Source organism: Saccoglossus kowalevskii, chromosome 15, assembly GCF_978046115.1.
Source record: "Saccoglossus kowalevskii chromosome 15, keSacKowa6.1, whole genome shotgun sequence".
NCBI classification, from domain to species: Eukaryota; Metazoa; Hemichordata; class Enteropneusta; family Harrimaniidae; genus Saccoglossus; species Saccoglossus kowalevskii.
Window position 1 is genome coordinate 24,524,328 of NC_140655.1, and position 25,241 is coordinate 24,549,568.

General features: G+C 35.4%; 2 protein-coding genes and 1 long non-coding RNA gene across 3 annotated transcripts in view; 1 reads left to right on the forward strand and 2 right to left on the reverse strand.

Annotated features, from left to right (window-relative positions):
- Positions 1-1,018: 1,018 nt before the first annotated feature.
- On the reverse strand, positions 1,019-18,962 carry LOC102805417 (uncharacterized). The gene is made up of 7 exons (XM_085508363.1): positions 18,874-18,962; positions 14,596-14,738; positions 12,700-12,824; positions 11,657-11,753; positions 3,508-3,655; positions 3,190-3,293; positions 1,019-1,411 (listed from the first exon to the last, which is right to left on the reverse strand). Exons 1-7 carry the CDS (start codon positions 18,941-18,943, stop codon positions 1,283-1,285), a joined length of 816 nt encoding a protein of 271 aa, XP_085364489.1. The 5' UTR covers positions 18,944-18,962; the 3' UTR covers positions 1,019-1,282.
- LOC146734277 (uncharacterized) lies at positions 7,353-8,914 on the reverse strand. The gene is made up of 2 exons (XR_014931715.1): positions 8,811-8,914; positions 7,353-7,469 (listed from the first exon to the last, which is right to left on the reverse strand). It is a non-coding gene; the product is annotated as an uncharacterized LOC146734277 (long non-coding RNA).
- A 2,152-nt stretch (positions 18,963-21,114) lies between the features above and the next one.
- The window catches only part of LOC146734278 (uncharacterized), a 33,209-nt gene continuing 29,082 nt past the window's right edge, over positions 21,115-25,241 (forward strand). Inside the window, exon 1 of the mRNA XM_085490606.1 lies at positions 21,115-21,260. The gene's annotated coding sequence lies outside the window, so the exon portion shown is untranslated. The remainder of the gene's footprint in view (positions 21,261-25,241) is intronic.

A 25,241-nucleotide genomic window follows, 5' to 3' on the forward strand; every position in this document is an offset into this window, starting at 1 on the left:
AAGTCCTGTGAGCTTACCTGACGTATGGGCAATTTTGTATCCATGTAATGTTATTTAACAAACTACATTCTTGGATTCACATATTATCAAATGGAAAATTAAATTTATTATTATTGAATTTATTGTAAATTCATCTCAATGTATAGTCATAACAAACACACTAGGCTTGCCATAAAACAAAGCCTAGGGTGACAGGTTGTGCCACTTCTTGTCAACAAAACCAAGGATTATCTTATCTTTGTCAATCAAGGTCTGGTGTTTGTAAACTTTACAGCTTTCAAAACTGTAAATAAACTAAAATACTTTATTTTCACTCAGATTTTATTTTCGCTGAAAGGATGATTCATTGAAAATAAAATCTAGCAAATATACAGTTTTTTTGTCTAAAATTGGTGAGAATAAAACACGCAAAAAGTCTTTCCAGCGAAAATTTATTCTAGGCAAATAAAGTCCCCTTTCCCACCAATTCTGATTCTGAAGATCCTTGTTCATACTGTCAACGTGATGTTAGCAGCTTGATGGAAATACTTGATATTTATAACACTTTGTATATATTTATACAAATCTTTATAAAACTATATCTCCCATCATGCACTTGGCTTCCTACTAAATACTGTAAAGGGGTTAATTATTCACTGTGTTTTAATTTTGCTTATTTCGCTGACTGGAAAATGCGCTAAATTAAAACCCAGTGAATATGTAAAATTTAGCATAGAACACATTATCTAAATGATAAAACCGTGAATTTAAAACACAATGAATATGCCTGAAATCGTTAATCAGCGAAATTTAAACCCAGTGAAAATTAGTCATTTTACAGTAGTCACCATCATGCACTTGGCTTCCTACTAAATAGTCACTTAGCAATGGCAAACAGCTACATGTACTGTCATAACATTCGACTCCAAGTTACATCAGTTTCACTACTGACGGATAACATTTATAATAAGCATTAATTATTCTGAACAATCATTCACCTATCATCACCCATAGAAAAGTAAATTAAAAATCAGGAGACCATATTTAATGTTATATTTAATGTAACTATAAAGTTTATGCTATATAAACATATCGAAAAAATAACTTTTTCGTAAGGCTATCTTCTCCTTGTTTGTGGGGTATACAAAGTGTTTAGCTAGAAATATGTGTAAGCCACCACTATGTTGAGGCTAAGGAAGCTGAAATCCAAATCCTAGTGTGCCAGGTGCACCTAGCATGGTTTCTGGTCAAATAAGTCTAATGTGAGTTTATCTGACAAATTTATTTCATATATGTCAACAGTTCACTTCCTGGATTCTTGTAATGATTTTAATATATGTGATATGACGATGTCGACTCCCTTCATGTGTTTAGCCTGAATGAATACAGTGGGACCGTTCTGTCTCATCAACTCAGCGTCTCGCTCCATCACCTGGAAATGATACAGTGAGTTTACATGGTAAATGTTAAAAGTAGCATTAAACACGGCAACAATGTATCTGATGACTACAATATTACTGGATGCAGACAACTGGTGGCGCAAATCGTATATGATCTTGAATTTAGTATTTGAATTTATCTTGATAAATTATGGTAAGCATAAACAAATGTATATTAATAAAAAAGATTTCGTGAGAAGTATGCGATACTAGTTAGCTATTTTCTAATGGAAATCATGAGTATTGACCTTGGTGCAACATACACTAATTACCACTGATGACTCTTTTGATACTTTCCAATTACCAAAGAAATTACATTCTGTAAAATACTTTATTTAGCTGGAATTAATTTTCGCTGAAAAGACTTTTTGAATGATTTTTGTGGAGTTTATTTTCACTGATTTTGGATGAATTGAATGTAAAAAATGTATATTCGCTGGATTTTATTTTCACTGAGTCATCCCTTAAGCAAAAATAGATTCCAAGCAAAAATAAAGTATTTAACAGTTAAAGATTGGTAACATCTCAGTTTGTCCTTGTTGATCTGTGCAACAGTCAAAGTCGCCATCTTTGTTTATATGAGACCCATATCTCGCACATGCATGGTGAGACGACCACTGCCTTTCAATAATGTAACAAGGCCTCCCCCAATAACTTTTATGGGTATATCTACAAACCAGCATCCACATATTTAAATCAAATCCATAGTTATTGGGGAACCAGTATTGTCATTACATATTACAGAGTAAGACATGGTGAGACTGTGTACAAATCTTTTGCTGAGCATGCAGTTGCTGGGTTAGCGTGGCTTGTTAGCTTGTGTATATATCTTGTAGCGTCACTTATGTGTGGGCTTTGAATACAAACACAACGTTCAGCACCATCAATGACATTCAATCTACAAACCTCAGTGATGGTGCTGAACTCACTTACACAAAATGTAAATTGCAATTTACCTCACTGTGATGACGCATTGGGTGTGGAATATGAGAAAAGGGATCGAAGAATGCGTACTACGTGCACACTATGCAAATAGCCTTTAACAAGTAGACGTGGACATAACTCTTGAATATTATTTGAAAGTGCAATTATTGATAAGAAAGCATTTATTCTGAAACGCCAAAATCACGTGATATTCGGTCTTGATCTCACTCTGTCTATTGTGATTATTTGAAGACTGTACACGCTTTCTATCATACTAAACTGGTCACCAAATTTAACAACTGTTTCTGGCCTTCACACTGAATGAGCGTAGGTAAGCCTCAACAGGTTTTGATTGTATACAGCACCACCAGTGGCTGTTCCTGGCTACATGCGACCAGTAAATGTAGTTTATGGGTGACATAGAACAGTAAAAGCTAGCACTAGCATACCAGAGTAATCTGTGTACATGATCTACTGTAAAACATGTTGAAAAAGCGACATGCAATTTTAGCGAATTGTGGTAAAATTACGTAATAGCGAAATGTTGATTTAGCGAATCTCTCTTGTCATTGTTGATTTCCTGTTTTCACAATACATGTCTGTCGCAGTTATCACCTTGATAAAAACAAAGAAAAACTGTCAAGTGTAATTGGGAAGCGCCCCAGATTTTTATGTTCTGGATTACTGTATACAAATCCCCAAGCCTTGGCCATTTTGAATTTATAATAAAGTCATTAGCGACATCTCTCGCTAAATTCGCTGAAAAGACATTCTCGCGAAAAAGACATGTTTTACAGTAAGTATGCATGGTGAATCAACAATTCTGAGGGTCGGTTTCTATACTTACCTTCAAATCAGCACCAACTGCTTCAGCAAGGTCAGTTTTATTGACAACTAATAGATCGCTTTGTGTGATTCCAGGGCCTCCTTTCCTTGGTACTTTATCACCACCTATGAACGAATGAGCAATTAATTAATAACCACAGTCATCAGGCTGTGCGTTGTTTTCAATAAGGATCTTGTTTGTTGTACATAGCGTGTCACCTAGAACTCTACCTGTTTACTGAATTAATGAGAATAATTCATGATGTTGAAAAAGACGAAAATGTGTATGGGTAATGTGAATTAAACTAGATTTAACAAAATATAAATGTGCTTTGCTTACCTGCTACATCAATCACATATATAATATAATCAGCTAACTCTCTACTGAAATTAGCAGCTAAATTATCCCCTCCAGATTCTAAAAGAACAATTTCAGGATCAAATATTTTTGTCAATTCCTTGATGACCTCCATGTTCAAGGAATAATCCTAAAATAAGAAAAACGCATATAAAATCAACAACCATTATTCAAGTTTTTGATTTACTAAATAAAAATGTATTCTGCATAGAAGTCAATTTGACATAGACTGGACACTACCCTAGAAGTCAATTTGACATACACTGGACACTACCCTAGAAGTCAATTTGACATACACTGGACACTACCCTAGAAGTCAATTTGACATACACTGGACACTACCCTAGAAGTCAATTTGACATACACTGGACACTACCTTAGAAGTCAATTTGACATACACTGGACACTACCCTAGAAGTCAATTTGACATACACTGGACACTACCCTAGAAGTCAATTTGACATACACTGGACACTACCACAGATGTCAATTTGACATACACTGGACACTACCCTAGAAGTCAATTTAACATACACTGGACACTACCCTAGAAGTCAATTTGACATACACTGGACACTACCCTAGAAGTCAATTTGACATAGACTGGACACTACCCTAGAAGTCAATTTGACATACACTGGACACTACCCTAGAAGTCAATTTGACATACACTGGACACTACCCTAGAAGTCAATTTGACATACACTGGACACTACCTTAGAAGTCAATTTGACATACACTGGACACTACCCTAGAAGTCAATTTGACATACACTGGACACTACCCTAGAAGTCAATTTGACATACACTGGACACTACCCTAGAAGTCAATTTGACATACACTGGACACTACCCTAGAAGTCAATTTGACATACACTGGACACTACCACAGATGTCAATTTGACATACACTGGACACTACCCTAGAAGTCAATTTGACATACACTGGACACTACACTAGAAGTCAATTTGACATACACTGGACACTACCCTAGAAGTCAATTTGACATACACTGGACACTACCCTAGAAGTCAATTTGACATACACTGGACACTACACTAGAAGTCAATTTGACATACACTGGACACTACCCTAGAAGTCAATTTGACATACACTGGACACTACCCTAGAAGTCAATTTGACATACACTGGACACTACCCTAGAAGTCAATTTGACATACACTGGACACTACCCTAGAAGTCAATTTGACATACACTGAACACTACCCTAGAAGTCAATTTGACATACACTGGACACTACACTAGAAGTCAATTTGACATACACTGGACACAACCCTAGAAGTCAATTTGACATACACTGGACACTACCCTAGAAGTCAATTTGACATACACTGTACACTACCCTAGAAGTCAATTTGACATACACTGGACACAACCCTAGAAGTCAATTTGACATACACTGGACACTACCCTAGAAGTCAATTTGACATACACTGGACACTACCCTAGAAGTCAATTTGACATACACTGGACACTACCCTAGAAGTCAATTTGACATACACTGGACACTACCCTAGAAGTCAATTTGACATACACTGGACACTACCCTAGAAGTCAATTTGACATACACTGGACACTACCCTAGAAGTCAATTTGACATACACTGGACACTACACTAGAAGTCAATTTGACATACACTGGACACTACCCTAGAAGTCAATTTGACATACACTGGACACTACCCTAGAAGTCAATTTGACATACACTGGACACTACCATAGAAGTCAATTTGATATAAACTGGACACTTCCCAAGAAGTCAATTTGACATACACTGGACACTACCCTAGAAGTCAATTTGACATACACTGGACACTACCATAGAAGTCAATTTGACATACACTGGACACTACCCTAGAAGTCAATTTGACATACACTGGACACTACCCTAGAAGTCAATTTGACATACACTGGACACTACCCTAGAAGTCAATTTGACATACACTGGACACTACACTAGAAGTCAATTTGACATACACTGGATACTACCCTAGAAGTCAATTTGACATACACTGGACACAACCCTAGAAGTCAATTTGACATACACTGGACACTACCCTAGAAGTCAATTTGACATACACTGGACACAACCCTAGAAGTCAATTTGACATACACTGGACACTACCCTAGAAGTCAATTTGACATACACTGTACACTACCCTAGAAGTCAATTTGACATACACTGGACACAACCCTAGAAGTCAATTTGACATACACTGGACACAACCCTAGAAGTCAATTTGACATACACTGGACACAACCCTAGAAGTCAATTTGACATACACTGGACACAACCCTAGAAGTCAATTTGACATACACTGGACACTACCCTAGAAGTCAATTTGACATACACTGGACACAACCCTAGAAGTCAATTTGACATACACTGGACACTACCCTAGAAGTCAATTTGACATACACTGGACACTACCCTAGAAGTCAATTTGACATACACTGGACACAACCCTAGAAGTCAATTTGACATACACTGGACACAACCCTAGAAGTCAATTTGACATACACTGGACACAACCCTAGAAGTCAATTTGACATACACTGGACACTACCCTAGAAGTCAATTTGACATACACTGTACACTACCCTACCCTAGAAGTCAATTTGACATACACTGGACACAACCCTAGAAGTCAATTTGACATACACTGGACACTACCCTAGAAGTCAATTTGACATACACTGGACACAACCCTAGAAGTCAATTTGACATACACTGGACACAACCCTAGAAGTCAATTTGACATACACTGGACACTACCCTAGAAGTCAATTTGACATACACTGGACACAACCCTAGAAGTCAATTTGACATACACTGGACACTACCCTAGAAGTCAATTTGACATACACTGGACACTACCCTAGAAGTCAATTTGACATACACTGGACACTACCCTAGAAGTCAATTTGACATACACTGGACACAACCCTAGAAGTCAATTTGACATACACTGGACACAACCCTAGAAGTCAATTTGACATACACTGGACACAACCCTAGAAGTCAATTTGACATACACTGGACACAACCCTAGAAGTCAATTTGACATACACTGGACACTACCCTAGAAGTCAATTTGACATACACTGGACACTACCCTAGAAGTCAATTTGACATACACTGGACACTACCCTAGAAGTAATTTGTAACACAGACTTTGACATACTCCATGCTCCATGCTGCCATACACCAAACAAACAAGACATGAAATGTCACAGTCCCCGATATTTGATTATAATGTTGTACAAGGAACATCTGCAAACAGGTGAATAAATATGTACTCTTTGTGGTTACAACTCATCATAAAGTGATTTCCGATGATCTAGTTTTGTACTGACAACTAAAAACTTCCACTGACCCATGTTCAGAATCTCAGAGTACACAAGTGCAACAAAACTATTTGTCATACATGTATACTTGCTCAAGAAACTGCATTCATAAATCTGAGTGAACCTTGATGTACATGACTTCTTTGTTAATCAGGTCTTAGTATATTACCAGGACCTGGGTTTGTTTCAACATCACCACTGGGCATCAGAATCATTCTCATGTTGTCAAATACAATTTGTTATTAACACAGTAAGGTTTATTATTTAAAATGTATTCATTGTACATAGAACAACATCTGTTAATTTAAACAATTGTAAAAGCTATGTTTTTAGAGCAAGTAAAGGTTGGTCTGCTCATAACCTTCAATGGAGAAGTAACAATAATTGTTTGAAGTCTTTTTAGTGCCGTGATATTATTGCATTTCAATTATTATTAATTGGTATAAAATACTGTAAACCATTTAATTTTGACTTCTAGATATATTCAGGATTTTATGAAATTTGTGTACAACATTTCAATAAAGTCCCTGACACTCCATGTTGTAGGAACCCAGAAAGAATTCAGTTCACAGCACCACTGTAAAAAAAAAAAGTTTAAAATGAGTATAGTCAAATATATACACATTTGGGTTCATAAAACATATGTACCAATCCGAGTTGGTTCTAGAAATTAGTATCCCAAAATTTTACTCTCCGTGATTCAATATCAGTCCTATGTATAACGCTAACTAATTGACAATGGCCCTACAGGTATCGCTATGAAATCACAGTAGTTTTGTATTCTTCTTGCATTTCGACCATGGAAAAAAATTTGTTTTTGAAAGTGGTCGAATTATTAGAAGAAAAACAGAAACTATTTTTTTAGTATGAATTCTAGTAACTGAAATGCAGGATTGAAAAAGAACAAGACAATACGCAAGATTGGTAAACCTTCAGCGAGCACTCCTGAAATTTCAGATCATTGGTACCATGTGTTTGGATACATTCAATGACCTAATACATAAAATCACATTTGTTATTGCTCAATCACTTGACCCTGTATGGCACAAGATTGCAAGCTTCTATCATAAAATTGGGTTATTTATTTGATGCAACGAAACATGCATTCACAGCAGATGGAAATTCGTTTGAGATATTACTGGATTTTTGTATTCAGTTTTCCATTTCCACTACCATCACCACTTAGTAAGCTGTGATCGCGCATTGGGATACTGACTGTGCATAAATGCGCAGTGCAGTGTCATCAGAAGACCGATTGTTTGAGAATATTTTGCACCATTGCGCCATTTCGAATATTATATTAATTCACAGACAACAAAATAAAGATTTTCAATAACATACAAGTTTTCCCACAGTTGATGATTGTATGGCAATTACAAGGCTTCGCCAGTTTTACTTTGGAAGAAATTGAAAACAGGTAACAGGAAGGGGCTACATGACTACATCTTTTTTTTTTATTTTAATCAAGCATGATTTTTTTAATTTTTTTTTTTACAAATGTCTATTTCAGGGCAACAGAAACAAAAACAATAAATGTGTAGGTAGGCATTTTAACAATTGCACAATTAATATTGGATGAAAACGTCATTACCGATATAAATCATAATCATAATTAAAAATAAGATCACATTTAATTTAGTCAGTTTTCATAATGAAATGCATAATAACATGTACTTATAAATTTGAATAAAGTTCAACAGCCTTTTCATTTAGTGCCAGTTTATACACCATAAAACCTCTGGTTTAGGTGTCACACTCAGAGAAGAGTGAAAGGCCTTTGGTACATAGGCATCGCGAAATGTTGGAATTGAATCCCCCCAAAAAATTCACATACTGTAACATGCATTACTTTTTTTATAATCTTGTTGATAACGAAAAGTAAAGTATGTGCTAAAAGAAGTTTTGAATAAATACTTACACAAATACATTGCTTAGTGGTTAGTACCGGTAGCAAATGATCACGGTAGCACAATCTGGTCATTCTGTGTTTCGCAAGTGAATAACTTACTTGTTTTCGAAGTATTGCAATTTTTGATTATTATTCAGTAATGATTATAATAACGCACAAAAATTTAATTCGTTGAATTTTTATAAATTGGAAGTAATATTCAACTTAGTTTCATCGTAAACGAATGATTTCGGTCGAATGTAAATGCTCAAAGCGATACGATATCAGCCATGTTCTCATTTACACGTGGCTCATTTAAATATCTTAATGACGGTTCAGTGACCTCGAGGTAAACACAACGCGGTAGTAGATTTACCGATGTTCTAGCAAGACCTTTATGCTTTGATTTTGACGGGGAAAACAGCATGATTTTTTTTTAATCAAAAAATTAGTTGTTTTCAAAATATAAACTGAGCATTCAAAGAATAGCTTAACATTGTTCGCAGAAATAACAGCTCATTGTCGAAACGAAGCTTACCCATTCAGGCTATTCACAATAGGTTTCAATGACTACGGTAAAATATAAATTAGACTCTTTTAGGCGTCAGGAGTGAATGGAATGTCTAAAATGTTGAAAAAAAAACTAAAACAAAATTGCCGAAAAAATGCTGGGCGATTTCATGGTCCGTTGCAGACTACTCGACCGACCATCCATACAGAGTATATATTTTTATTAGACGCATAAAATCCTTAGGAAAGGATAAAAAGGGTCTTACAGAAAGAAATTAAAAAAAAAAAACTACAATCTAAAAAAGAAAACAAAAAATAAAAACATTTCTAAAAAAAAAAAAAAAAAAACCAAGTCAAAAACAAAAAAATACAATTTGCAGCCAATGGTGAATACAGAATATAGAATGAACACAGAATGTGGCCTAATACACTGATAGTTGTTGCTGTTTTGTTCCATAGCTGTTTTTTAAGAAGACAGCTAAGGCTGGTGCTAGAGTATGGTTTGCCATAATCAAAATGAATTTATTCTGACTATTTTCTTTATCAAAATTTGGAATTTTATTTTGTGCAGTCAGGAATAATTTGTCCCTATGGTGACTGTAAGCTGGACATTTCATTACAAAATGTTGCTCATCCTCAACTATATTTTGGCTGCACATATCACATGTTCTTTTATCCAGCCGCACATTATTATGTCTGCCTTTCTCAATTTTAAGGTCATGGTTGCTTGTCCTGAATTTTGCAATTAACCTTCTAAGACCATGGTTCTGCATATTAATTAGGTAATTTTCAATTTTTAAATCTTGTTTGAAAAGTCTGTATACACGTGTTGTCACTGCACATCGGCCATGTTGAATCGCACGAGATTGGCAAAATCTTCATTACAACTAACAGTTAAATGCTCACAACATAAAAATACGAATATAATCATAAGCAACCTACTAATATATAATGAATAAGTTGATCGACACAGGGCCCCCCCCCCCGAGTTGTAGATATTTCGGAAATCGCGACACAAGCAAAAGACCGGATAACGATTTACTTGAAACTATGTCCCCATGAATTAATCGTCCGTGTACAATAATTTGACAGGGTATACAATTTACAAAATAGTTTCGTCGATTGGAGACAATTGTTTGCTTTTTGGGCTTTTCACAAGAATATAAAGCTGGCAATCATCATAATATTCACGTCCGTACGTACGTCACGGAATGTACACCAATCGTACCCCAAAATACATTCAATTTTGCTGAAACTGGAGAACTTACCTTTGCAAACACGTCTCTTATGCCACCTTCTTGAAGTTCTTGAAATCAAACAAGGTTACTAGTTCTTCTAGTAACTAGTGAATGAGACAACTGAGCCCAACAGAATACATGTATAAACAGTACTATAATAAATTGCACGCAATGGAGAAATCACGTGCCGTAATAACAGCAGCGTTACTCACAGATTTAATCTACTGTAAAATATTTTATTTCAGCTGGAATTATCATTTGCTGAAAAGACTTTTTCTGGGTGTTTTGTATTGAATTTATTTTCATTGATTTTTGACAAGTTTGACTGTAAAATATAGGATTTTACATTCCTTCAGCGAAAATAGCAAAAAAATGTTGCAAGCAAAAATAAAGTATTTTACAGTAATTAATTTATTCTGAGCATGCGCTGACATTCTGTCAATGTTGCCGGGAGAGGTCATTTTTGATAAAATTCGTGAAAAAGACCCACTTGGTATTTTTAGATCTGGAACAAAAATTACGTGCATACTCGGAAGACACTTGTTCATCAACCTGCCAAGTTTCACTGATACCTGCTGTAGAATTTCTGAGAAAATGTTGGAGACGGAAAACGGACAAAACCTGAATCATAAAGTCCCCTTTTCAGGCTGCGCCTGAACAAGGACTAAAAAGTACAAGACGTACACTACGTACACAATCAAATGACACCTAGCCTTTTCACTACCTGACTTTCTAGCCCAGATTTGTTTTCCTATATTTTTCAATATTTGTGAAAATGAACCCTAATTTTGGAGCTAACAGACAAAATTTGCATCAATTTCAGTTTTTAAATTTGGCTATTTTTGCTCAAATTTTTTGAAGGAAAGTGCAGACTATAAACAGAACTATTTTGTTAATTGTGATGAAAAGAGTGAACTGTGGTGAAAAAGGCTCGACAGCTTTCATATATGACCATACAAGTGATAAAACAAATACTGGCATGTACTGAAAAACAGTTGTCTTAATTGTACTACCGGTATATATATTATACTAAATTTGTAGATGTAAGCACGAAAAACAAAATTTAATATCCACTAATTTTAGATGAATTTCTTATTACTATGGTAACCAAAGTTTTAATATACAAACCTCTCTTATTGCTGCATGGGGACATCCACCAGTTTCAACAGCCCTCATTCTATCCTCAGGTAATGCTTTATTCTTCACTAAAAACTCCCAGTCTTCCCTGAACAGAACAGAATACGGTGAAATGTTCTACTAGCAGTGCACTACGTCAATACTTCAGTGCACGTTTATACACAAAAAGTACTTTTTTTCTCTTCCTATTTGTAAACTTTTGAAAGCTGTACAGATACAGGTCTTGATCAAAATATTGTACAGGTCGTACAGCTTACGCAAACTCAGGCATATCCAGTTCATAAAAAATATTATCAAATATGGTTTTAATTAACAGAAGCAAAATTATTTATTCCTTGCTAGTAGTCATCACTACAAGTATGTATGGATTTTTATGTTGTTGCTTAGCAATCCTAAGGAGTAAATATCATCACCATATACAACTGTTTTAATGTTCAACTGTTTGATAAGGTTTTGCTGAACTTACAGAGTAGAACAGTAAATCTGGAACGTTATTTTAACACTGATAAATAAACTGTTAACAGTCTCTCATTCTTAAATTTTCATTTTTAAATATATAAGAGATATACGCATTGGCAAAAATATTAATTCTTCACTGAATGTCATGTGACTGATTAAAAGATGGAGGTCATAATGATATGTCCTGTCCGATACAAGTCCTATGCATTATATGTAAATACACAAGCTGTATGACACTCTTCACATTTCAAAATTTATGATGTTTAAACGTCTTGGCAAACATAACTGCTGAATTTCTCTACAATGCTACAGCAAATTAAGCATGTTCCATTTCATATTTGACTATTACAATTTTCACAATAATTATTCATTCAATTTACGCTTTATTAATTCATACATTGTGTGCATCATTTTTTGTAACTAAAAATATTAATAACGTGATGAGAATATACCATGTAGTTATGGAAAATAAACAAAAGCTGAAGATTAAGTTCTTAAAGTTAATGTCAGACTTCATCAATATGGACATTGTTTTGCTTGTAACATACTTCCAATGATACCATAACTTTACTTACTTAGTAAAAATATCATTTGTTACGACACAGAGACCGTGGGATTCTCTAAGGAGCTGACATAGAGCCAGTACTAAGGCAGTTTTTCCAGAACCAACTGGTCCACCAATGCCGACTGTGAACGCCCTCTGTTGACCAAATTGAGAAAGTTGAAATTGTATCAATACACGACAAAAATGTGAAATTACTTTAAGATACAGATCTCGCATATTTGCTTTATGCGAATAAATATTTTTCAAGAGAAAGTGCCACAACAACAACGAAGCACACAGCATAGGGAGCCCAGGAACTATGATCAACTGTATGCAGTCTCTATGGGGAGGGGGGGGTATCGGCTGGTATCTTGTGTAAGAAATAGACAAGGGATGAAGGCTCCAGCGAGCTCATATTTTTTAAACTGGAAAAAAACAGACGAATAGAATGAAAAATAAACTCTATAAAAATCAAGCAGCCTGTCGGCTGAGATAGCTCTGCTGTTAGCAATGCACATTTCAATTAAAGAACAGAAGATGAACAATATGTATAGTTTTCAACCAGAATTCAAAAATATCACTTTTCACCAAAAATAATCATCAAAATTAGATAATTGAATTATGATAATTAAAGAATTAAAGATATCATCATGAAATGAACAAATCTGAGAGAGGACCACATGTAGTACCTATATATGTAATATCAAAGCAATTGGACTTGCGGTTTTTAACAAGAAGTCAAAAATATCACTTTTTACCAAAAATGACAAAAATATTCACCAAAATTAGAGAATTAAAGATATCATTACAAAATGAACAAATGTGAGAGAGGTCCACATGTAGTACCTATATATGTAATATCAAAGCAATTGGAATTTTGGTTTTTAACAAGAAGTCGAAAATATCACTTTTTACCAAAAAAGACAAAAATATTCACCAAAATTAGAGAATTGAAGATATCAACATGAAATGAACAAACCTAAGAGAGGTCTACCCAAGGTACATATACACCAAGTATCAAAGCATTCAGGCTTGTAGTTTTCAAGAAGAAGGCGAAAAAGTAAAACATTGACACGAACGACGATATTATATTATATTTTATTTTTTATTAGACGCATAAAATCCTTAGGAAAGGATAAAAAGGGTCTTACAGAAAGAAATTAAAAAAAAAAAAAAAAAAAAAAAAAGCTCCGCTCGACAAAGTCGACAGCAGAGCTAAAAACTACAACTTTAAGTTAATGAATTTGAAAAGAATAATACTCCAGGTACCAACTTCAGAATTGCTAAAGAAGTATAAAAAAAAATAACTTGATGTTGTTCAAGATCAAAACCAAAGATGTGCTGTCGCAATTACCTTTCATTAGAATTCAAACATTTAGTAGTGATTAAATCAATTGCTCAACATTATCCATGCACATAATCCACATACACTGTCGCCCATTTAATCAAAATGAGGGCTTACTGGTTGGTTGATATTGAACCAGCTCATTAATATTAATTAATATTACCAGTAATTAAAATTCACAATAAGGGATTTGTTTAAACAAGGGAACAGGGGCGCCCCCTTACCCTGGGGGAGCAGATCCTCTGGCAACCATAAAATTCTGATTGACCAGGGATCACATGTGGCCACAGTCTTCAACTGTGACCTGTCTGATAGTAATTTTGGCCCCAAGGAAGCCATAGAATGCTTCATTTTAACTTAGAATTATCAAAAACTCCACACCTTGGTAGGGAGAACCCTATTTCCCCCACTTGGTGGCGCCGCTAAATTGCAGTGCTCCCTCTTGCAGTTTTTTCATAGAAAAAACCCTGACAATGATGTTACAATACTATTTCTGGATTGGTCAATTTAAAATCTTACATCTATTTTATTAAGAAAATTATACCATGGTTATAAATCAAATAACTTAATATGTCTTTATACCTGTTTCCAGTTTGATCTGAGCTCTGGTTTCATTCTGTCTGTATATAAGCCTGGATTATCCATTTTCTCATGGGTGTGGCCGTGTTCATGACTATGATCATGATGATGATGTCCAAGGGCACCTGATGTACTGACATTGCCAGCTCGAAATAAAACAAGCAGAATGTTAGTTGAAATAAATATTCTGTAGTTTTAAAATATCAGTTTTGATCAAAAGTTAAAAAAATAATTTAAACCACATTATTTTAATAAATTAATCATTATTAAACAAGCCATGCACCATGGCATAGTCCCCGTTAGTTATCAAATCTAGTTATATAGTTTTGTTTATAGTAATATAGTACAAGTACTTTGAGAGATATTGCCCTGAGACAGCATTAATTAAAACAAAATGGCCATCGGTTGGCCATTTTTAATAGGATTGTCAAACCAATACATCTGTGTATCTATGACATGATCTATAATGAATATATAAAATTTTAACATCAGTCAAAGCATATCAGAGATATGGCTCTAGACTTACTTTAATTAATACAAAATGGCTACCAGTCACCCATTTTGAATCTTATCTAAGAAACAAAATTAAGGTCATTTAATGTTTAATGTATGTACCAACTTTGTACAAAATCCATCCATAAACGACCAAGATCTGGTTTTGGAATGCCAGAAATGCTTGATTTTTGAAGATTTTTAGCACAAAAATTGCCATCTTTACGCCATTTTGAATCAGATCGTCAAACCAATATATATGTATATCTATGAAATGATGTATAATGAATATTTAAAATTTGAACATAATCAAAGCATGACAGAGATATGGCCCTAGAACCACATTCATTAAAACAAAATGGCTGCAATCTTATCTGAAAAACAAAATGACTTGCATCAAGGATCTATAACGTCCAACGCATGTACCGAGTTTGAACAAAATCCATCTGTAAACAGTCAAGAAATGCTTGATTTTGATGATTTGTCAGTACAAAAATGGTCGCCATTTGGTAAATGTGTTACATGATGTATGTGTATGATAGCAGTACATATTCTATTCTATAATGCTGTAGTCAATGTCATCCCGACCCCATACCCACCTAAGGCGATAGCATGGGACAAATATGCAAGATTGAATTCCTAATTTCACTTTCTAATTTATTGGTTTCACCATCTAATCCATTGGCACATCATCTAATTTATTGGTTTCACCATCTAACCCATTGGCACATGATCTAATTTATTGGCTTCACCATCTAATCTATTGGGACATCTAATTTATTGGCTTCACCATCTAATCCATTGGCACATCATCTAATTTATTGGCTTCACCATCTAATCTATTGGGACATCTTATTTATTGGTTTTACCATCCAATCCATTGGCACATCATCTAATTTATTGGTTTCACCATCTAATTTATTGGTTTCACCATCTAATTTATTGGCTTCACCATCTAATCCATTGGCACATCATCTAATTTATTGGCTTCACCATCTAATCTATTGCGACATCTTATTTATTGGTTTCACCATCCAATCCATTGGCACATCATCTAATTTATTGGTTTCACCATCTAATTTATTGGTTTCACCATCTAATTTATTGGCTTCACCATCTAATCCATTGGCACATCATCTAATTTATTGGTTTCACCATTTAATCCATTGGGACATCTTATTTATTGGTTTCACCATCCAATCCATTGGCACATCATCTAATTTATTGGTTTCACCATCTAATTTATTGGTTTCACCATCTAATTTATTGGCTTCACCATCTAATCCATTGGCACATCATCTAATTTATTGGCTTCACCATCTAATCTATTGCGACATCTTATTTATTGGTTTCACCATCCAATCCATTGGCACATCATCTTATTTATTGGTTTCACCATCTAATTTATTGGTTTCACCATTTAATCCATTGAGACATCATCTAATTTATTGGTTTCACCATCTAATCCATTGACACATCATCTAATTTATTGGTTTCACCATCTAATTTATTGGTTTCACCATCTAATCCATTGAGACATCATCTAATTTATTGGTTTCACCATCTAATCCATTGACACATCATCTAATTTATTGGTTTCACCATCTAATCCATTGGTTTCATCATCTAATTTATTGGTTTCACCATCTAATTTATTGGTTTCACCATCTAATCCATTGGTTTCATCATCTAATTTACTGGTTTCATCATCTAATGTATTGGCACATCATCTAATTTATTGGCTTCACCATCTAATCCATTGGCTTTACTTCCTAATTTCTTGGTTTTGAGTACAAACTGGTACACTACCAAGCTTTAACTTGGTAATTTCTCCAGCTGTAATTAGTACTCTTTACACCCAGGTCAAAACTCTTACTATTACATGTATAACTATTTTCATTAGAAGAAGAAGAACGCATTGAATTAAGGGAAAATCAACACAAACATCGCACATGCTTGGCGTGGCGACCACCGCTCTCTAACCTTTTCACCACCAGTTCCCTCTTTTCATCACAAATTCACATAATACTTGCAGTCCTGTTTATAGTCTGCACTTTCTTGCAGAAGATTGGTACAAAAATAGACACATTTTTCGAATAAACTGAAAATTGACTCAGATTTTGTCAGTTGGATCCAAAATTAGGGTTCATTTCCAGAAATATTGAAGCACAGTTGTGGAGGGACTGTGATTGAAGAATTTAAAAAAAAAGTGCAGACAAATTTGGGCAAAAAAGTCTGGTGGTATTTTAAAAAAGGCAATGGTAAGCAAAGTTATTTTAAATCCTGGTTTAGTGGTGGCCTTTGATTGGTGTGAATACAGAGGCGGTGGCACGAAATTTTGCATGGGGGTGGGGGGGGGGGCGAGATCTGCTCACCAACCTTGCGCCTAAGGCGCGACCTTACCTGGGGGTCCGGGGCAAGCTCCCCCTTAAAAATTTTGAAATCTAGACCCTCTGAAACGCTATTTCTTGCATTTTGAGGGGCTAATTTTTATGACACAGAGGGTTTTAGCTTGATTGTGGAGGGGAACTGCTCTCTCGATCTGCCCCGCCCCCAACCCCCGTGTCGCCACCACTGGAAAAGATACTAGAAGCACTGTTCAAGATGTACAAAATGCTTTGGATCAGTGAGGAATGTTATTCTGTTAGTCTGGCTAAAAAACTATTTAACTCTATTATCAAACCCACAGCTTTATATGGGGCTGATGTGTGGGGAGGGGTTATGCTGAACATCTACAAGGGGTCTGGTAAAAATAAATGTACAGTTGACAATTGCAATTTTGAAACAAAACTTTTCTCAGATAAATTAATTCCAGAAAAACTTCATATTAAATTCTGTAAAAGAGTTCTGGGTGTGCACAGGAAGGCATCTAATGACCCATGTAGAGGTGAATTAGGTCAATATCCACTTATATTGGATATCTGTGTTTCAGTTATGAAATATTATCAAAGACTAGTATGTAAAAAAAAAAACAATTCTATCATTGATGCAGCCTATGAAGAATCCAAAACTCTTGTGCATGACCCATGGCTTAACTTTATACAAAAATTACTAGTCATAACAGATCTAACTAATTCAGACCCACATCAGAACAATTTTTGTGATATTTTTAAAGAGAAGCTCAAATGTTTGTACCGTATGAAGTGGAAAAACAATTTGTTGAACAATTGTAAGCTTGACTTTTACAGGTGTGCTAAAGAAAATTTTGAATTTGAACATTATTTGGAAAAAATTAAAAATAAAAATCATAGAATAGCTTATACTAAATTTAGAACTTCTGCACATTTTCTTCCCATTGAATCCGGTAGACATAAAGGCATTTTGAAGGAAAACAGGCTATGTAATCTCCATGAATGCAATGAAGTAGGGGATGAGAAACATTACATTTTATATTGTAATAATTGTCAAATCAAAGAACAAAGATCTAGATTCCTTGCAGCTTTATACATCTATGCCCCAAAGCTGGAAGATTTTAGCATGGATGAATTATTTCCTATTATTGTTTCAAGTAATGATTTTTTCATTCTTAGCATTTTTGCAAAATTTATTTTCTATATTCTTGATATGTATTAATACTGAAAGTTTTTGTTGTTCTGAATGTTTTGTTTTGTTATTGTTATTTTTGGACTTTACTCAAGTTTTCATTGGTACGTTCCAAATAAAAAATTCTATCTATCTATCTACTAGAATGGTCGGCCGGGAGGCAATAACGGCCCAGACACGGCTGATCGATAAGCTCGTTTACAATTCATAATATCAGCAATAGAAATCGTCTGTGTCTAGCTTTACCTTTTATAAAATTCACATGATGGGCACCTTCTTCAACCACGTCAACTTTCTTGTCGAAACTACCCGCCATATTCGTTACGTTAGTCAAATGGCTCAGTCTAAGTGCAACAAGAGCGGGCACTAGCAAAGCTTAAAACAATTGACCCGCCAGTAACCGTCTCCAGGCACACCATAAATTTGTATTCCCTTTCCACCACGCACAGTTCAGCGAATTGTTGTTTTTGTTGTTGTTGTCGTGATCTTATTGAACAAATTATGTAAATTATAGTGTTAGTCGACGGTATTTTGAGTTGTTTGTTTACTGCAAAATAAAAAATAAATAAACTGTAAACTTAGCAAATAACACCGAACAAACGGCAAGGTAAAGACTATGTCTAATTATAGTAAATACGTACTGCGTGCGTGACTCGAACCGGCGCTCGCGTACGGCACCCAATCGCCTAGCTACACGCCACTACACGTCTTCCCCTCGGCCACCGGGCATCCCCAAAAACCGCTTTGATAATAACAGGATGTTTTCATTTGTCCATGAACCCACGTAGGTCCATGATTTGTCTCACTGTACAATGGTGAGTTTGAACAGTTTGAGATAGGAAATTGCACTAACAATATTACACGCACAATATGGTATATGTTGATAAATTGCAACGTCATAAAGCGAGCCTGAACGTGAACATTATGAGGTGTGACTATTTTGGCGAGTGTTAAGATATCCTTCTTTCAGTTTTTTGGGGGCCGGTATGTCGCCTTACTTCATACAAGTGAACATTGATCCGGCACACGCAAGTTAATTCCATCGTGAATTTGTCATTTTCTTAAAAATTAGCTACAAAGAATCATTTACATGTAATAAAATTGGTCGAATTTGCTGTCATCGTTAATTCTAGGGATTGTGTGGTTATTGACGCACTAGTCACTAGTATTAGTGTGATTTTTCACTTAATGCATTACTATGTTTTCTATTTACATTACAATTTTTCATTTTAATTTTTCAACTTCATTAATGTACATAACCCCCCAAAAAATGTAATATTTTCTTTACGGTGTCAATAAAGCACTATTCTATTCTATATTTGCATTGAACGCAATAATGCAAATATTTTTTAATGTAGAATATCTTGGAACATATTCCCCCACTACCACATGTGTACATAAAATGTTGGTTGGTTCAGTCACAGTCTTAGAGGGACTGTGGTTCAATAAATATTACTAATAATAGTGTTTGTTTTTATCATTAGAGCACGCTTATGCGCGTAATCGTTCCATATTTGGAATTCGCGTTTCCTTATATGGTAGGATGAAAATACCCAGTGCAATACTGCAAAATTACGGCACATTGTAACATATGGCGTTACGGTGATAGATGTATAATGATAATATTTATTTAGATTTTGGAGCGGTAGTACTATTAAACAGTAAATTAGCTGGGATACAGCATGGAGCTACATGTGTGTAGCTAGCTGTCTTGGTATTGAATTGTACTGACTGTTACATCGAATAATCAGCTCCTGATTGGGCGATGGTTTTTCCGAACGCAACACTAGAGACGGGCAGCCTAAAGTAGCGATGATACTAAAAGCGCCGCCATAGGTAACTCTATTCTGTCAGCATTGAAACGACGTTAACATAAACTTTGGACTTTACTCAAGTTTTCATTGGTACGTTCCAAATAAAAAATTCTATCTATCTATCTATCTATCTATCTATCTAAAATCGAAAATATATTGCCAGAACATATTATGTATACATAGTACATATATGACAATTTTCATTTTCAATATGTAAGTATCAATTTAATCTCATATAATAGATGAACTTTTATTGACGACGGAACGAGTAACGCGCCAGGTAGCTCTGCGTACAGTGCTGTGGTGGGGACATCTATCAACCAAACGCGTCCTCTTACACACAGCACTGTACGCAGGGCTACGCGCCAGGTAACATAACGCGCTTCGCTCGATTATCTTGCCATGAATCATAGCTGCAGTTCTGTAGCTCGCTTGGTTTCGCTGTCGGTTATTTTGTTCGTCGTGGTGTTAACGCAAAACCAACTGCAGCTACATGAATCACCGTCCCTAGGGACGGTTGAGGGACGGTGCATGAATCAATCTACCAGGCAGAGTTCTATTTCCACGAATACAACAGAGCGGAAGTGACGTGCATTTTGTGTCGCATTTACATCATTGGCTGGTTCCCGCCTCAAGTGTCATGGCGTACCAAGCCACCTGCCATTCGCAAAGGACGCCGGGAACCAGCGAGATTTACATCATAGCCCTGAGTACAGTCGTGGAGGTTGGCCTTCTGCTGATCATGTGGGGCCGAATGATCAACGGAAGGAGGCCAACCTACAGGACTGTACTCAGGGCTACCTACATCATTGATGGAAGGTTAGTACGTCTATGGCCAGTTTCTTGTAATGTCTTGTTTTGAAGCTGTTGAATTGTTGGCCTCAATATAACTAATATGCTCTTGAAAAGTTAAACTGTTTTTTTATCGTCACCAAGGACCGAAAAAAACAATCAAACACCAGTGTTGGTTTGTCCCACAGTCATGTGGTTTGTCGTAGAATGGGCACGGTTACGCCTGGCCCTGCGTACAGTGCTGTGGCGTCCCGTACACACAGCACTGTGCGCAGGGCTAGGTTACTAGTAGACTTGCATACAGCCCCTTGTTTATTTGTTGTTGTTTTCTCAATAAAATAAAATGTTGTGGAAGTGTAAATGGCGAAAGCCGAGTTACCGCGAAAGTCTGGTTACCGCACAAAAAAACAAGTCCAGGCTACTAGAAACAGCCAGTAGGCTACCCTGCACATAAACAAATAGTGATCATAGAATGAACACCAAAGGTAGCCTAATACACTGATAGTTGTTGCTGTTTTGTTCCATAGCTGTTTTTTAAGAATGAATGAATGAACTTTATTGTTCCCGTGTAAAAAAGAGTAGATTACATAGGGTGTTTCACTGTTTGCAACAATAAAGAATTTTTGTTAACAAGACAATATTTTGAAAATAACTAGAATGAATGTACTTAAAATTCACAAATAAATATGTATAAAAAAAAAAAAAATACACAAATAAATTATTAAAGAAATCTAATTTCTAATTTTGGTCACAGCTAAAATAAAGTTTGATATCTCTTGTTGAACTAATTTATCTTGATGTGAAAGTAAATATGTGAAACAAGAAATGTTATTGTTAGCCGGGTCTTTAATTTTATGTAACAGTTGAGATCTCTGCTGTTCATATTTTTGACAATCTAAAAGTAAATGGATCTCATCTTCAATGCAGTTATTACAAAATTGACAAAGTCTGCTAATCATTGTACTTTTTGGATAGAATGTCTGCCTTTTTCAATAGCTAAACTATGATCGCTAACCCTGAATTTAGTGAATATTTTTCTATTTTCACCGTTCAAATTAAGTAAATAAGGCTCCAAATTATACTTAGTTTTAAATTTTGAATATGTTCTGAGTTTAGAATTTTCATTTGATATAGCAGTTCTCCACTTGTTCACATACCTGCTTTGTAAATTTGATTGTAAAATTTTACAAATTGTTGCTGTTTGTGTTTTGAGGATTTTTCTTTTCAGAAGAAAATCTAATGATGCTTCCTGTAATATGATTTTAAGATTAATGAACCAACTATTTGATATAAATGATTTTTTCTGTTCATAGCATGCTTGTTTAGTTAGATTATCAACTGGTAATTCTATGATATGCAGCCAATATTTTTATTATTTGTTTTTTGATGTCAATTAAAAGAGGATATTGCCCCAATTCTGCTCTTGCTGCTAGATTACATGAGGTCCTGTTAATCTGCAAGATTTGCTTACAAAACTTCAAATGAATTTTTTCTATTGTTTTTTTTCCTTATTTGTTGTTGTTGATGAAACTTTGTCCCCATACCTCTGATCTATATAGAAGGATGGGTTTTATAAAAACGTGAAATAAGTGTAAAGAAAGTTTAATATTTTTATTATCCCATAGTATTTTGTTCATAGCAAAAAGTGCTTTTCCAGTTTTCTCTGCTATATTGGCTTTTGCCTCATTGAAATTACCATTTGAACTGAAAATAATCCCTAAATAAATATACTGTTTATTACATTTAATGCATTGGTTGCCAATAGTAAAAAAGTATCTTTTTTGCAGTGGTGATTTATTGAAAATAACAATTTCAGTTTTAGATATGTTTATTTTAAGTTGAGAATTGAGCAATATTGTTTAAGTTCATTCAAAGCTTGTTGAAGTCCATCTGATGTAGTGGAAATGAGAGCCATGTCATCTGCATATATTAATGAATTTACTGGTGTATTATTCAATGTTGGTGGTTCTGTGATCATAAGAATGTAAACAATGGCAGTGGTGTTTTTGTTTACACTTATAGCAAGATAAAAATGACATTGTTTGAAAGTAGAGATTATGGGCTACAAGTACATATATACAAGCCGGTAGGCTGGTTGGCGATCCGCTCCGCTCAAAAACAAGCAACATGTTTTTTGGCTGTTTCCATGGTGACATAAATGTGAAGCTGACGTCGGTTTATAACTAATACGAAGTTCGCAAACACCATTCAGTCTTTAGAAGTCACTTAGTTTAGTACTAGGACCACAGTTACTCTCTCCTAGTAGAGTGACTGTGCTAGGACGTATTCTGCTGTTACATTTATTATTTCCAACCGTTTTGCGATAGCATTTTTTAGAATGAAGCGTTTCCCGTAAATGCTGGAAAGCGAAATAATGAAATAACGAAATGGTAAATATTTACCTAAATTGCAGTGTGTTGACCTTCATAACAATATACTTCATAATGCAAAACACTAGTCACAGTGAGTAATTTAAATATACAACTCCTAATCGAAAAATGTGACCACAGTCCAGAATTTCAGACGGATATTAAGCAACCTAAGAGCATATCAGAAGCATTTACTCTAAAATATAAAAAAAGAACTGCAGTCAAAAGTCAAGAATGCCAGCAAATAAAGGACTCTGTCCCACAATCCTTTGTGCGCGTTATTACGGACACGCGCAAAAAACTGTACCACGCTTGTCAAATCTGGGTCAAATATACAGTACGCTACTATCTTGCCACAGATTGTTTAGTAGTGGAGTGTTCGGTGACCATTGAATTAGCCCGTGATTCATATTTTATGTGTATTAATTTATTCATCAATTTTCGTGACTGACAGTACCGTACTGCCCAAATTTTAGTCAAAAAACGCAACTGGTGAAACGGAAGAGCATCGCCAGGCGATGGACGCAGGGCTCTTTGGCAACGACCGCATAGAGGTCAAAATACGCGTTCTATTTTTACGCATTAAATTTGGCTCTTCCCTTTCGCCCCCTCCGGAATGTTCTACTTTTGCAGCCTAATAGCAGGTTTTTCGAAAAACGTCTAAAAAACACAAGAATTAGTAGAAATGTTCCTGTTTTGGGCGGATTATTGATAGAGAATAATGTCTTTATTACAAAAATGCTGAAAAACCGTGAGTTGTTGCCTTAGTTATTTTTTTATTGGCGAAAAACTGCGAACTCGGCAAATTTGGTTGCACAACTTCCCTTTATCATATACACCCAGCGACACCGATGCCAGCTGACTGTGTACAAAACTGGTAGGAGGTAATACATTTGGGGCGAAAGTATTCAAAAATCAGTTTTTGGATGTTGCAATGGCAGTGGTGGGCCAGGATTTTTTTCCAATTAGTGACGGCACGACCTACCTGTGAAGTATGAACAAAACCAGCCGAGCCGTTGCTGGTGAAAAGTTACCCCAACTTTGGGGTCAAATTTCTCGGTAATGAAAACAGATATCAAAAATTCAAATGGTAACTTTGTGCCCACACTCAAGCTGAGTAGAATGAGCTATGTTTGAAGTGTTTTATCCCAAATTTGTAGGAGATACATTTGGCGCGAAGCTATCCAAAAATCAAGTTTTTTGGCTGTTGCTATGGCAACGGTGGGGCAAAAAAAATTTCAGATTTTTCCTTATAACTAGGGTTAAGGTGTGACCTACCTGCCAAGTTTGAACGAAATCGGCCAAGCCAAAAAAATCACAGAAGAAATAATACGTGAACACTGGAACACTGGAAATGTACACACACAGACACACACACACACAAAACGACAAAAGTGATTATAAGGGCAATCCTAGCGGAGCGGATCGCCAATAATTTATGAGGATAGGGTTCATATTAGGTAGGTCAAAGTTCACAACAAAATAAGACTCAACAACAAGTTTCAGCTGCAAATTTAACAAGGCACAATTTTGGTCTGAGAAGCCGCTGACATATGCGAACACACCCCAAATGTAGAGAATCTACTTGTTAAATGAGTGCCAAAAATTGTGTCTATATCAACATTTCTTGAGTCGGGAG